Source organism: Hippichthys cyanospilos, chromosome 19 (assembly GCF_059441005.1).
Source record: "Hippichthys cyanospilos isolate Australia breed blue-spotted pipefish chromosome 19, RoL_Hcya_1.0, whole genome shotgun sequence".
Classification (NCBI taxonomy): Eukaryota; Metazoa; Chordata; class Actinopteri; order Syngnathiformes; family Syngnathidae; genus Hippichthys; species Hippichthys cyanospilos.
This window is the reverse complement of record NC_142387.1, coordinates 10,306,777-10,321,239: the sequence shown is the minus strand read 5'-3', so window position 1 is coordinate 10,321,239 and position 14,463 is coordinate 10,306,777. Positions and strand designations below refer to the sequence as shown.

At 42.7% G+C, this 14,463-nt stretch overlaps 1 protein-coding gene across 2 annotated transcripts in view; it reads left to right on the top strand.

Moving 5' to 3' along the window:
• plxdc2b (plexin domain containing 2b) overlaps nt 1–14,463 on the top strand; it is a 68,138-nt gene that overhangs the window by 328 nt on the left and 53,347 nt on the right. Inside the window, exon 2 of one of the 2 annotated variants that reach the window (XM_088402407.1) lies at nt 1,573–1,751. In XM_088402407.1, the coding sequence (XP_088258533.1) occupies nt 1,670–1,751 (82 nt within the window). In that variant the 5' untranslated portion in view covers nt 1,573–1,669. Of the gene's footprint in view, nt 1–1,115; nt 1,752–14,463 lie in introns of those variants that run through there. The other variant, XM_088402406.1, reaches the window with a different exon arrangement.

Genomic DNA, 14,463 nt, shown 5'->3' with positions numbered 1-14,463 from the left:
GGGCGCTGATCAAGCTGCGAGATTTTACGCAAGGAAAGCGGATGATGAAAATAAAACCCAGAAGACTCCGTGAAGGTCATTGACTGCTGGGGAAAACTTCTTCAATCGCCAAGTGTCACATTGTGAAATGTAGATTTCTTCTTGTGTCATACTTTTTTTTTTTTTTAAGTCTTTGCCCTACTTGACTGTGTGAATGAATATCACACACAAGCAAGGATATTTGAATGTGTTAATATTTAATGGCAGCGGTGGAGTTTTATTTTTTTATTTAAGTCAAAACACTCCATTTTCTCAGGTTTTCCAAGACCGCTCCCAAAAATTCCCACAGCGGGTGGCGTCTTAATTGTTAAGTCCTCCTCCCTTTATGGGCAGCAAAGGGAGCTCCATGGCAGAGAAAGGGGGGAAAAAAAACACCCACCTGCCTCCCCGGTTTGGTCGCCTGTGGGGAAAACACGATGGTGATGTCATGGCCTCAACACTGTTGCACTTGTACCTGCTTAAAGGTGACCACAACTTGTGGCAAGACGTCAAGAAAAATAGAAGGAATCTGCGTATAAATGCCCATTGAAATGAATGGGGTGTAAAAAACAGGTGACAAAAGCCAAAACCCATATATATATATATATATATATATATATATATATATATATATATATATGATCCTAAATATTTTTCTGTGGACAAATATTTGTTTATAAATATTTATTTTTGTTTTTTTGAGTTCTGCCACTTGATGTCCATTATTTTTGGGGGGTCAAATATTAATTAAAAATTAAGTTAATTTTTTTTTTTTTTTTCTGAAGAGATCTCTTCTATAATCTCCAAACAGGACACTTGATGTTGAATATTTTTCAGTGGACAAATAATTCATAACTATTTCTTTTTGAGAAGTCTGACACGTTGTATTGATTATTTTTTTGTGAAAAAAATATTGATTTATAATCACGTTTTTTTTTTCTTTTTGATAACAGATCCAAAAAATTTGAAAGGGTCTGAAAAGTTTAATAAATAAGACACTGACGGCATGTTTTTTAAAAAATGCACTGCTTAAAGGGGTATCTGGTCATCCTACGTTAAATGTAAGTTAACTAGCTAGCAAATCGGTAGCAAGCGGTAGACAGTTTTCAAGTTGAAGGATTTTTTTTTTTTTTTTATAATTCCCTACATTTTTACGTCCCTGTGGTCGTGAAATACGTATCAAGAGATGGATACGTTGTAACTTTTTTACACTTTTGTTAATTTGTTATTTTTCTATCTCAGCGATCGCCGAATAAACAATGATAGAAAAACGTTCGCCATCCAAATCCGCATCCAAAAAGATGCCGTCTCATTGGCTGCGAGGGCGCGGTGACGTCACACGCGCACTTTCTTTTTCCTCCAGGAGCGCAACATTGGACCTCACACACGCTCACACCGGACCAGCGCTCATGTGTTCAACTTTTCAACCCTTTTGCCACATCTCAATATTGAATTCCGATTTTTTTCCTGTTTCACTTTGGAGGTCGGGGACGTGCAATTTTGCGGAAGACAAAGCAGGTTTTTAATTTCTTTGCTGGTATTTCCTCCGCGAAGACGAAGGAGAGAGTTGCGTGGTTCCGCCGCCTCGGTGGAGTGGAGCGGCGGATAGTGGGGGGCTCGAAAGACGACCATCTCACGGATATCTGAGGACATGGCGATGGAGAGGAGACTGGACCTGCTGCTCGGACTTGTCCTGCTTGTGCATTGTGTATACGACACCGGAGCCAGAACCGGTAAGAACCAAACAACACAAACATCCCAAGCGTGATGCCTTCACATGTCATTTGCTTTTTTTTTTTTTTTGCACTTTGTTGACTCAAAATAACACAGATGAGAAAAAGGCTCGGTTATGTCATTTTTACACTTACTATATTCCAAGATTTTACAGTCCATTTTTGAGTGCATTAACACCATTTAGTGGTGTGGTTAAATGCAGAAAAAAACAAAACATGATCTGGAGCGAAGATGTGGAAAAAGCAGAAGTGAGGCTACAATAATCACAACATAATCACCCTAAGTGAGCGCAAAGCAATTAAGTGGCTTACAGCTAGGGCTTAGTCCTCCATAAAAAACATTTTAATTACCATGTGTTATGAGTATTGGTGGCAGGATGGTGTTAGTGTTTAGCACGGCGGCATCACAGGGGAGAGTTTTTGGGTTTAAGGCTTTCCTTGCTCCCATATTCCAAAAACAAGCTTTTTCGGCTTTTACAGGACTGAATTTTCCATTAGTTTGAATGTGATAAATGGAATTATTGAGTGTTGTGAACATGGGTGGATTAGTGGTTGGCAAATATGCCTCGCAGTTGAGGGGTTTTGGGTTTGAACACATTCTGTGTAGAGTTTGCATGTTTATTCCAGTTTGCGCTCATATGTGCACACAGAAGTGTATATGTGATGTGTGATTGGCTGATTTTGCATCTGCGGAAGTCAGCTGGAATAATAAAACATGGCATCTTTTTAAAAATAGCTGTTTTTCTGAGGTTTGTTAAAAAATAGCAGCTAAAAGCGCATCCAACAATACTGCAGCTCTGCTTAAATTTCGGCAAAGACATGCTAGTTCATGCTAGATCACTTTGTCATAATATGTCCCAGGATCCTTTTCTGGTGTGTCTCTGAGATTTATTTATAGGATAGCAGCTAAAAGCGCATCCAACAACACTGCAGCTCTGCTTAAGTTTCGGCATTGATACGCTAGTTCTCACACGCGATTAAAACATGACTTTACTACAACATGTCCCAAGATTATTCTCTGGAGTGTCTCTGAGGTTTGCTTATAAGATAGAAGCTAAAAGTGCATACAACAACACTGCAGCTCTGCTTAAGTTTCGGCATTGAGATACTAGTTCTCCTGTGCACCTAAAACCCGACTGTCCCACGATTCGTCCCAAGATCATTCTCTGGAGTGTCTCTGAGGTCTTTTTGTAAGATAGCAGCAAAAAGCGCATTCAACAACACTGCAGCTCTACTTAAGTTTCAGCATTGACACGCGAGTTTGTCCATGCAATTAAAATATCATTTTGTCACAAAATGTCCCAGGACCCTTTTCTGGAGTGTCTCTGAGGTTTGTTTATAAGATAGCAGCTAAAAGTGCATCCAACAACACTGCAGCTCTGCCTAAGTTTCAGTATTGACACACTAGTTCTCCCATGCGATTTAAACACGACTTTCTCATAATATAACCAAAGATCATTCTCTGGAGTGTCTCTGCAATTTTTTTTGTAAGATGACAGCAAAAAGCGCATCCAACAACAATGCAGCTCTGCTTAAGCTTCGGCATCGATATGTTAGTTTGCCCGTGCAATTAAAGCATGACTTTCCCATAATATATCCCAAGATCCTTTTCTGGAGAGCGGTGAACGGCTTCACCTCCTCCAGTGCTGTACTTGAAACAGGAAGGTCACGTCAGTTGTAGTCCTCGGAGAAAAGTCGTCATCGCAACATCAGCACGCTGCACACATGACAGCCTCGCCCCCCCCCCCCCCCCCCCTTCTCCTCCCTCCCTCCCTCCTGGTGCATTTTATTGCTGCCAGTGCATTTTCGCCAGACAGCGGTTCGGTGAATATATTCAGCTGCTGACAGTGACTGTAAATTAAAGCAGTGTGTGTTTTGTGTTCAGCACCCCCCCCCCCCCCACCCCCCACCCCACCACCACCCACCCCTTGCTTTTTCTGACAGTGATGCTATCGGGTGGCACGTGTGTCGTATTTATGCGCCAGCGGGGTTTGACAGTTAAGTCAGTCTGCATGTGGACCGAATTTGAACGTCCTTGCACGAGGGAGATTGGACTGATTTCAACAAAAAGCATTCTTGACGCCGTTTTTTTTCCTCCCTCTGTTTTTTGCCCTTGTTTGTATGTAGGACAATATTTTTAGTGATCTGGCTGAAACGCTTCCTCACACCTGGAGCGGTGCCACATTGGCCTTCTTGTGTTGGTTAAAAATTAGACGAGTACGTGTCCCCCCTTTTTAAATGCCTGTCAAATGAAATCAGAGTTTTTTTTTTTTCCTATCCATCTGCGTCCATTGTTGTGTCCCTTTTGTCTCAGCAAGACAGCAAACCGAATTGCATCCATGAGATGTCACTTGAAAGGTCTGGATGTCCTCTGTTGAGCACATTAGGATTTAATGAGGTAGATACAATGAGTCATAAGAAATAGACCAAAAACAAATGTCCACTAGGTTGGACACAAATAAATACCTCGCGTCTCAGGAAGATATAAAATCTCAATCGTCATTTCCATGCAACTTGCTAGCTATGCCTGGTCGCTTTAGAGTGCCTCGTTGTTAGCCGTGATTCGTGTGTGAATATTTTCCTATGGTAACTTCCACTTACAACCCAGGCTGAACTTGGCTCCTCCCCAACATCCAAATATATTCATCTAATGAGATGCATCACCTCAAAATACCTTTTTCTATCTGGTTGAAAGCGTAATATTATAGCAAAGAGCAAGTACCTGAAAACTCTACTTCGGTACGTTAACCCGGGTTAAACTGGCCATCTGGGAAACAGGGACATTGCCTGATGGGCTCCATCTTTTTAGGCTGCTATTTATTAATTTCATCCTTCATCAATCCATTTTTCTTACGTCCAGCCCAGACAGTAAAAAATTATTTATAGGTATCAAGCACTTGAAAAACAATGTGTAACCCACACCCCCTTTTTATGTACCCCCCCCAAAAAAGGGTGCAATGGGAAAATAAAGCCCGGTATCAAACAGTACCTCTTGGTGGAAACTGTGTTGAACATCTGGGCGGAATTACACAACATCCTTCAAGCAGTGCAGTGGCACACCAAATCGGGGTCTGATTCCTGAGATAATTTGCGCCCCGAGTGGAAAAAGAGATGTTCCTCTCAGGCTTGGAATGCAGCGGCGTATGCGATGAGCGTGAGAGCATCGGCGGCGGCGGCGGAGAGGGGGAGCGATAGAGTGGCCGGTGTAATGATGTGGTTAGCTTTTAATGCCTGCGCTCAAGGCTGTTAATGTGCTAAGATTGTGGCGGCGTGTGGAGCGCGCCCATGTGATTCCAAAGTACTGGCACGTATGAAGGTAGGAAGTTCTTGTTACTACTGACCACTGGCTGGCTAAGTCGGGTTCCTTGGATAAAATACTGTGAAAATGATATGGCAAAAAAAATGACCCAAAAATGGTCAGAATACCGCCAAGGGTTATAGGAGGAGTTGGGACGGGATTATGTTACAGCTCCTGCCCCCTTTGATCAGTGGTCACGCCAGGAGCCAATCACGTGTCTTGTAGGAGTGCCTGCCTCCCTCATGAAACTCACACATGCAGGTTAGGTTAATTTCGATGTAAACTCTGACTGTTATCACGTATGGTCAGCTACAGCCATTTTAATATAATATCATATATAACCGCGGCTCTCCGTGAAACTACAGCCAAAGGGATGGGAAGGGATAACAGTACAGCGACTGTATAAGGTTTAATTAATCATTTAAGATTCAAGTAAATTTGGGGGGGGGGCTGGGGTGTACACTACTATTCGTTTTTTCACTTATATGGGGAGGTTTCCAGTCACCATTCACTGAAAAAAACAAAAGATTACTGTATGTCCATCCTGAGACACAGCCCATTCATTTGTGTCCACATTAGTGGACACTTGTTTTTGGTTTATATCTTTTAACTCATTCATTCAAGCCTACTAAGTCCCAGCATGCTCAGTAAATGTCTTTTTGGTTGGTATTCAATTAACTTTACTGTCTTTCTGGGACAAAATGGACACAACAGTGGACATAAATGAACAAACTGGGTCTTATGTAGATATTGCTGATCATAGGTTAGATCATTTTAAATTAATATTTTGTTGCAGACCAAAATTCTGAGACGTGTCAAAATTAGTGTCTTTTTTTTTTTTTTTGGTGGGCTGGGCTTTTTGAGTCCATGTCCATATGTTGTCCATATCCCCCCCAAAATTATATATATATAGTGTTCCATGTTTTTTTTGTTTTTTTTGTTTATGAAAATTCCACAAAAATGGGGGCCATTTTTAATTTTGCTACTTGACGAAAACCACTCGCGGAAAAGGCACTGGCAAAACAAATTCCCCAGTTCGAGTGCATTCCGAAATGTCAATCAAAAGCCGTGCAATTTAGAAAACTGACATAGCCGGACTCTACCTCTGTATCGCCGACGTGAGCGACCTCCCGAAAGGGTCGGCCGTGAATGCATCACAGGGGGTCGGGGGGTCGCTTTGAAAGCGGGAGGGGGGCGGTCCATTGTGCTGCCCTTCGCGACGGCCCCGTCGAGCTCGGCCATACAACCCGAGCGGGGTCGTCACCCATAGCAGTATGCAACAGCAGCACCGGGCCGGCGCATTAGTCACGCCCTGAAACCTCGCCGCTCCCGGCCACGCCCACTCGGGCCGCTGTGGGAAGAAGCTCAGACGGGGGGGGGGCGGCTTTAGGGCTCAGGAGTGGCGCTCTGGGGTTCAATAGGCGCCCGAGACAAAGCGCCAAGAGGCGACTAGTTAATGAATGGCGGCGCGGTTAAGACCCTCTTCAAGTTTGTCTCATTATCTTTTCATGCGGGCCTTGTCTTCCCGCGGGACGCGATCAGCGCCGCGGTCCACTTTCACGGCCCGCTTGAAAAGGTCACAAGCAGGGAGACTCCTGATGGATAAAAGTTTAGCGAGAGATGACAAGCAATTTCCGCCGCTGATGAACATCTTTTCCACCCACTTCCACAAATTATTGGAGAGCGGCCGCCTCGCCCGCAGCGCGGCTTCCGCACCGCGAGATAGTTCAGCGTTGGCTGGAGAATAGCAGTCAAACATAACCGTGGCCAAAGTGCTAACACTGTGTGAAATACCGTAATTCCCCAAATATAAGACGCAATTTTTTCCCCCAAAGATGAATAAAAGTATGAGCGCGTCCGATAAAGGACACAATCCGAGGACGATTGATCCGTCAGCCACTTGAGCCGGGTTTTGCTAACAGCAGCTCATGTTAGCTGAGGTTGTTACGGCATCCTTTTTCATTAAAAGAAGCGAGCGGACTGAACCAACGTCCGAGTCCATCCTCGTTCACACACAGGGATATTACTAATTTTGCAGGCGCAAAGGGTTATAAAATTTAAGAAAAGGGCCAGATCAGGAGCAGATGCATTGAGTGTTTTGATAACTGTCCAAAATGACGCTAAAATTCTCATACTTTTTATGTGTTTACAGCCATGTCATTTGAGATTTGAGTTTTACAAATAGGGAGACTATTTAGACGTTCCTCGTTCTTTTACCTCCATGTTGTCCCTTAGTTGACATCTTCCTGTCTTTTTTTATTAATTTTTTTTGACATGGGTACTTCTGACATTTTTGCTTGCGTACTTCTGATAGTTATTTCCATGAAAGATCATGATGCCAAGGGAAATTGACTTCTCGGTTTCCAAAATGGCTGCTTCAGAACTAAATGACCGACTTCCTGTGCTTTTACTGGCAAACATTGAGATTTTTTCAGTTTTTCATCATCTTTTTTGAAGGATCTTTTGGTCATTGCCAAAATGACACTTAAATCGACATACTTTTTGGGTGTTTACATTCATGTCATTTGAGATTTTTTTTTTCTCGCCCTAAATGGCATTCCTCTAAAATATTTTGTCGCAAACTGGCTTCTAAAAATGGCCAATATTTTTTCTTGAATAGCTATCTTAAAAGGGCACACTTCCTCTTTCTTTTCAGCTGCGTGTTTCTGAGACTTTTTTTTCGTAGGTCTTTTGCTAATAAAAACTCCAATTAAACATCATTCATGTCGCAAACGTGAAATGACTTCCGGGATTTTGCAAATGGCCGACGGAACAACGATGCTAAAATGAACACTTTAAACCAAAATGCCACACTTTTTGGGCATCATTTTTTTTAGACTTGGCGCAGTCAAAGGTCATTTTGACTACAATGCGATGCTGAACGTAGCCCTGTTGAGAGGATAATAAGAGAAAGGTTAATCTTCTTAATAGGTTTAGCTTAAATCCGGACTAATTAAATATAAAAACCCCAAAGACCCGAGCGGATCCGACAAAGGCGTCGCTCCTAATGTAGCATTATCCCCGGCTTGGCTCGGCGGAGAAAGCCGCCGCATGCAAACGGTGAACTTTCACACGAACCTGCTGCACAGGCATGTCGCGGCATGCCGTAAACCTCGCGGCGGACAACGCGCTTTGTCGACAGCGGCCCCCCCCCCCTCCTGCGGAGTTCAGGATATGAAGTCTGGAGGAGGGGAGGAAGGGAATCTCGGCTATCCGGCGGGGTGCGTTATCTTCTTTCAGCATGCCTCCGTTTCATGGCAACGAGGCGTATAGCACTTGGTTCCCCTTCATCGAGCGGCTTCTTCAAGCCTAGTGTGGAGGAGGAGGATTAATTCCACATTAAGGGATGCTTTGAGCTACGATGTGCATGCTCAGGATTTTCCACGTAGAACTCTTTAGGAGGTTTTTGATCAGGTCTGGGGTTCGAATTGCATGTCGGCAGTTCTCCTTGTTCTTGCGTGGGTTCAACCCTAACCCTAACCTGGAACAGGCGCAGTTAGAGAATCAAATCCGGGTGGTTCTAACAACCCTTGTGCACACACTTTGCAAACTATACACGTTGCATTTTTTTTTCGAATTTTGTAAATGCTTTTGAAGGCGTAGTAATTAAAGTATTTATGTCGATTATTTTTCCTTCAGCCACTCAAATTGTTCAGCTGCATGAGTGCTGTCCATCCGTACAAAAATTAAAAAACAGTTTGGTCTGTTTTTGTAGTTTATGAAGTGACGATGACAACTTAGACATAGCCATTAACTGGCCTCTACCGCCACCTATTGTCGTGAGGTGAAACGCGAGTCAACAAAGAATTTTCTGTTTGCTGACATAGTTTGACCGCCGCTCAACGGAAAGTTGCAAAAATTGCGGGAAAATCAATGTCGTAAATCCTATTAAAATGCATCTCAAACATTATAGTTAGAATGGTTTTATATGGTCCAAAATTTGGACAATTATTATTTTTGTACGCAACATCTCACACATCCAGCTGCAATCCCATAGAAATGTCAGAATCGTTGCATTTAAAAAAAAAAAAAGTTTTATTCACCTGCTGGAAATTTCAGCTCCCTAGCATTTTTCCCATATATTCGTTTCTATCGTTAAAAAAATCTAAGGAATTTTCATCATTTGTAACATAATGCCACAAGTGTTGATCATTATTTGCACCCTTGACTTGTGAGGTATTTTGTACAATCCTCTGATTTTACATCAACCTCAAAGGGAAGGCATTGAAAGAAGGGAGCTGAAATTTCACCCAGATGACATGTCAACATGGCACAACCACTTAGTATCACACTACCAACAGTGTGTCATTCCTTGGCTAGAATACTGCGAAAATGATGTGGACGAAAATGTCCAAAAAATGGTCAAAATACTGCATAAGGATTAAGGTTGACGGGACAGACACTCCTTAACTCAATAACGTCATTTTATTCATTGATCACACCTACCTCATTAAAAAATACATAAAAAAACATTCCAATTAAATGAGAGAGATGATTTTCCCAATTAGAGCCATTTTTCTAACTGCCCTGACTCACTTTTTAACGTCCGCAAGTCATTGGCAAAATCCCATCCTTCTCGCTCACATTCCCATTAGACATAAAATTCTTGGCAGTGCGCGTCTCCGACAGGTCGACCGAGTATCCAGCGTGAGATCGCACCATCTGGGTCTCGCATCATGGCCTCTTATTTGAGATGTTCCAGCGGGTTTCCGCAGTCGTCCGTGGGTTGCCCGCTTGTTTTTTTTATTCTGTTTATCCATAAAAGCGATGAGATGTAAAGTTTCAGCTGTCAAATCTTAGCCATTTACTGTCGTATGTTGTTTGAGCGTGCCAACGATGAATCCATCTGAGAGGCCATTTTGGTTGAAGGGTCTAAAATCTAAATTCTAATAAAGAGCGATGTGGACGTGGCGAAAGGCATTATCATCCAGCTACATCAAATAAATGACACTTGTGTCGGTATAAAACGTTCAAATCGGTTTAATAGCGTTACCTCCGGTGTTTGCTCCGCCTTTTGACCAAATTCAGCTAAAATAAGCTCCGCCCCACCAGCAACCGTAACAAAGAAAAACGTCATAGAAAATGAATAGACGGCTGCTTTTTATCTCATCGTATTTGGATGGATGCGCCTGGATCGATATGCCCTTATATGGTCAAAAGATTTTAGCTATCACTATGATTCATTGGATGCACTTTTGGCTGTAATGCTCGCAAGTATGACAGAGAATATATATCGTGTCTCACGGCAGGCCCGGAATCTTTAATTTATTTTTGGTGCGGCCCGCGACGAGCGAGCATATGCTCGGCTCTAAATCGACGGCGTTTCTCAAGAATGTGTCACTGTCTGCCGGGCCGCGTGCCACCGAAAGTAACAGCTCAGATTCATGGGTCCTGCACCCCACGGGGGAATTTAGACCTGGACATCGTCATATTGTTGTGAGCGGGTGATTTATGAGATCCAACATCTGCGAGGTTCGGACTCTTCATCGCTTGACCCTCGAATGGGACGGATTAAGGACCAATCCCAGGGGTCGTGAGAGTTTTTTTTTTTACTTCTTATATTAAGGAACTTGCACAAGCTTGTCTGCGTACCCTAAATGAGAGTTGCAGCTGCAACGAGCAGAACATCCTGTTTACCATTCAAGCAAACAACCTTGACGACGCAAGTCCAAGACAGCCAAAGTAAATCAACAGCTAAGACTCCTTTTTTTGCCCGATGTTCAGGTTTTTTGTCTTTAAACAAAGATTGTCTGAGCGGGCCGCTAGGTGCAACCGCATTTTTCTCACAAAGACGTCTGCTTTCACTGCTCGGTTTGAGACTATTCGGTGGGTGTGTTGCCACGGATCCATGTTGTTTCCTAGTGCTAGGTGATATCATTGAAGGCCCGGGTGTGGTACAGTGATTCAGGAGACTCACATCATTCTAATGAGCTCCATAGATCCCATCTGTGGTTTGGCACCATGGAGTTGTTGTAATTTGGCAAGAGTGTAAGTTGGGCCTGGTTGCATGTGGCATCTCCAGCGTATGAACATTCACTGCAGCATCAGTACCCACTAACTCCCACTCACCAATGACTCACCTCCGATTTTCATTTTGAGAAATTCTCGGTCTTAGAGCTTCGATTCATCATTTTTAAGATGGGTGGTGGAGCCCATCCTAAATGATTTGTGGGAAAGGGCGGATGACACGGTCTGTATTGGTCTTCAATCAGTTTTATTTGGGAGGAGGCTCCAGACCAGTGAAGTGGGGACCTTGGAGTCTAGTTGTTCTACTGGACAGACAACGCCTGAAGTAGTCTTCTGTTTTGTTTACAGGGATTATGTGGGAAGGAAGAAAGTGGTGTACAGTAGAAAAGTGATGACTTAGGAGTCAAATAACATGGTGGCCACGTCCTTCCAGGTCTGGTTTTGGGTCAGAGGCGGAAGACTAAGTGGAGAAGACTGGGTGTGGTACTGCAAACCGATCTTCAGTCAGTGGAGTCTTTACCGGGTTATATACGTTCATTTACTTTGTCGTGCTTTCAAGGATTATTATTTAAACCTAAACTTGTGAGCCTACATACTATCAAGTCAGAGATAAGAGCAAGATTTTTGGAGATTGAGAGACAAAACCAAGGCTGTCGGAAATCGAGACCGAGACAAGTCCAAGACTATAGATATCAAAGAAATATTATTTCCCAGCAAAATGATCTGTTTTTTTAGTACGTTTGCAACAAAAAAATATTTCTATTCTGTTCTGAACATAGTAAAACGAAACAAATCTCAAATTAAAGCACAATCGTTATTTTACTTCTACACAGGCAGTGCAGCACATGCATTTTAGGTTTCTTAGCGATTACAGCAGGGACCCACCTGGTCTCAACCGGTCTTGATAAAATATCAGTCCGCCCGGTCAAAAAGCAAATAAAAATGTCTTTGATTCTGAGACGAGACCCTCACAAAGTGCTACAAAGTCGGTTTCCAGGACCAACACCGATCTCGAGAACTACAAGGCTACTTCCTGTTTCACCACTAAGAAAAATGTTAGCATTTGACCCCGACTGAAGTTATATCCTCAATCGTGTTGAAAAAGCTCAGTAATACCTCTGTTATCCTTCACTTTGTCCCGACTTGCTCACCCGCATGCACTAAATTCGCTTTCGGCACAAGCATTTTAATATGCCTCAAGTATTAATATATCATGTTCACTTCCGAGCTCAAGCTTTTTTTTTTTTACCTCATTCGAACAAGTCAGGGTGACCAAAACGTTTTTGTCCTCAACTTCGGGGCATCAAATAATAATTTCACCCCATGTTTCACGTTGGGAAAATGAAAAACTCGCCGCCCGAGTAATGTGACGAATTGCCTTGTTTAGCGATGGGATAGCTTATTTATGGTCATTAAGCGGCATTTGCGCGAGTGCCCGTTAGTCAGCTGCGGAGAGGATTATATTGTTCTAATTGACTCTCGTTTGAAGGCCTTAGCTGCCCCTGCTCCTATCGCGCTAACTCCGGCGCCAAACAAAATTAGCATCATCTCTTTAATTATCCATCCATCTATCCATCTATTTTCTATAACGCTTACCCTCATTAGCGTTTGTGTGTTATTCATACCATAGGCCAGGCTGTGAATGAGAAACTGCCACGGACTTATGAATCATTCATAACAGCGTATGAAATATTTTGTCCAGGCTCATTTTGTAAGGTTGAGGGAGGGGTTTAATTTCACTGGTGTCCCCCACCCACTCCAGGGATCGAAAGCAGGCATGCGGAACTATCGATTAAATGTCTTGCCAGCTCACCGTTCCCCCCAATAGGCCGCTGGCGCTTAGCATCATCGCATTAGAAGTCTGTACGCTGCCAATTGTGATGAATCAAAACGTGCAGTAAATAAACAGTCACCTCCATCTAATTTGACATCTATGATGCCATTAACTTACCTCTGTTGATGTTTAGCCGTCCAAGTTCTATACTGCTTGCTGCCATTTACATTTAGAGTCTAGAACAGGCTTAGGAAAACTGCGGATGCGGACCGTGAAGCTTTTAAAAATGATCGGTCAGGATCAGGATAATAATGTTGATATCCTGAAGCGTAATAGAACTATCAGTCCTTTGAAATACCAACTGTCAGTACTAATAAAAGCTTCGTTTTGTTCATTTGATTCACAGTTGTTGTAGGAGTCATTTCAATATTCAGTTAAATCTTTTAGGGCCGGATGCTATCAGAAAAGGTACCCACTAGAGGGCCAGTATATTTAGCATTTTCACTCATTTTTCAAGGCCGACAGAATATGTGTGCTATGTATATGTAAATATGGGTGGAATCATATGAAAGATTGACATCCATTCATTACTTTGAATTGCATGTAGGTAATAGCTCTGTTGTATGTGTGGAAACACTGCCATCCGAAGGTCACAGTTATCACTACAGTGCTCTATTGGCTTATTTTATATAAGCATTAGTCAAGGGGGTCAGCTACCCTCAATAAAAAACGTATTTGAAAAGAATTATATTATTTATTATTGTTATTACTATCTTAAAAATGAGAATTTTCGTCCATGGCACGATAAGAGCAAAATAAACGAGACTTGAATGGCACTATTGTAACGCTTTTGTGAATATTCTATTGAAATATCCAGCATTTTTTTTTTATTATGAGGTGGACTATCATAACACCCCATCTATCTGCTCTTTTGTCAAATTTTAGAAGAATTTGTGGCCCTTGAGTCAAATAAGTTTGCCCGCTCCCGGTCTAGGAATTAATTAACCGTCCCCAGAGGGACCGACCAGAGGTCCATACACTTAGGTTTCTCGTAAGATACTTCTTAAATGTCTGGCAGATATTCAGATTTGTATTTAGCTAAAACAACATGTAGCATGACGCTGTAGCCCTCTGGCAATTATTAGTAACACCAGAACCAGCACTGACCTCCTGTTGTACTCTCGCAAGGGCGATAAACACGTTGATGCGGGTGGTGTCGGCCGGCAGCCAACCGCCACGCTTGCCAGGAAGCCTCGGACAAACAGCGCGGCTATTATGCAAACACAAAGACGGGCACGGGCCAATAAGGAGCTTCTCATGGAAGCAAATGCACAATCCAACCGGCTCATGACATTTCTACTTCATACTTCTGCCATTTAGGCTCACGAGTGCAAAGATAAATTTGTCATACGTTACTTCTAACATGGCAAAAGAAGGCAAGTATTATGCTTCTACTCATGGGCAATTCCAACAGAGCACAAAATGTTTTGAACAAGTTGAACGAGCAAAGTTAAGTACTAAATGTTTTGAACAAGCTGAACCAGCAAAGTAGACACAGATGCTATTTCGACATATGAGCGCACGGCGCTAACAAAATGGCTTTAACATTTTTGAAGGGCAAACAGACTTCAAAGTATGTTTGTACGTATTTGAAACCCTCAATTGTTCTTGCA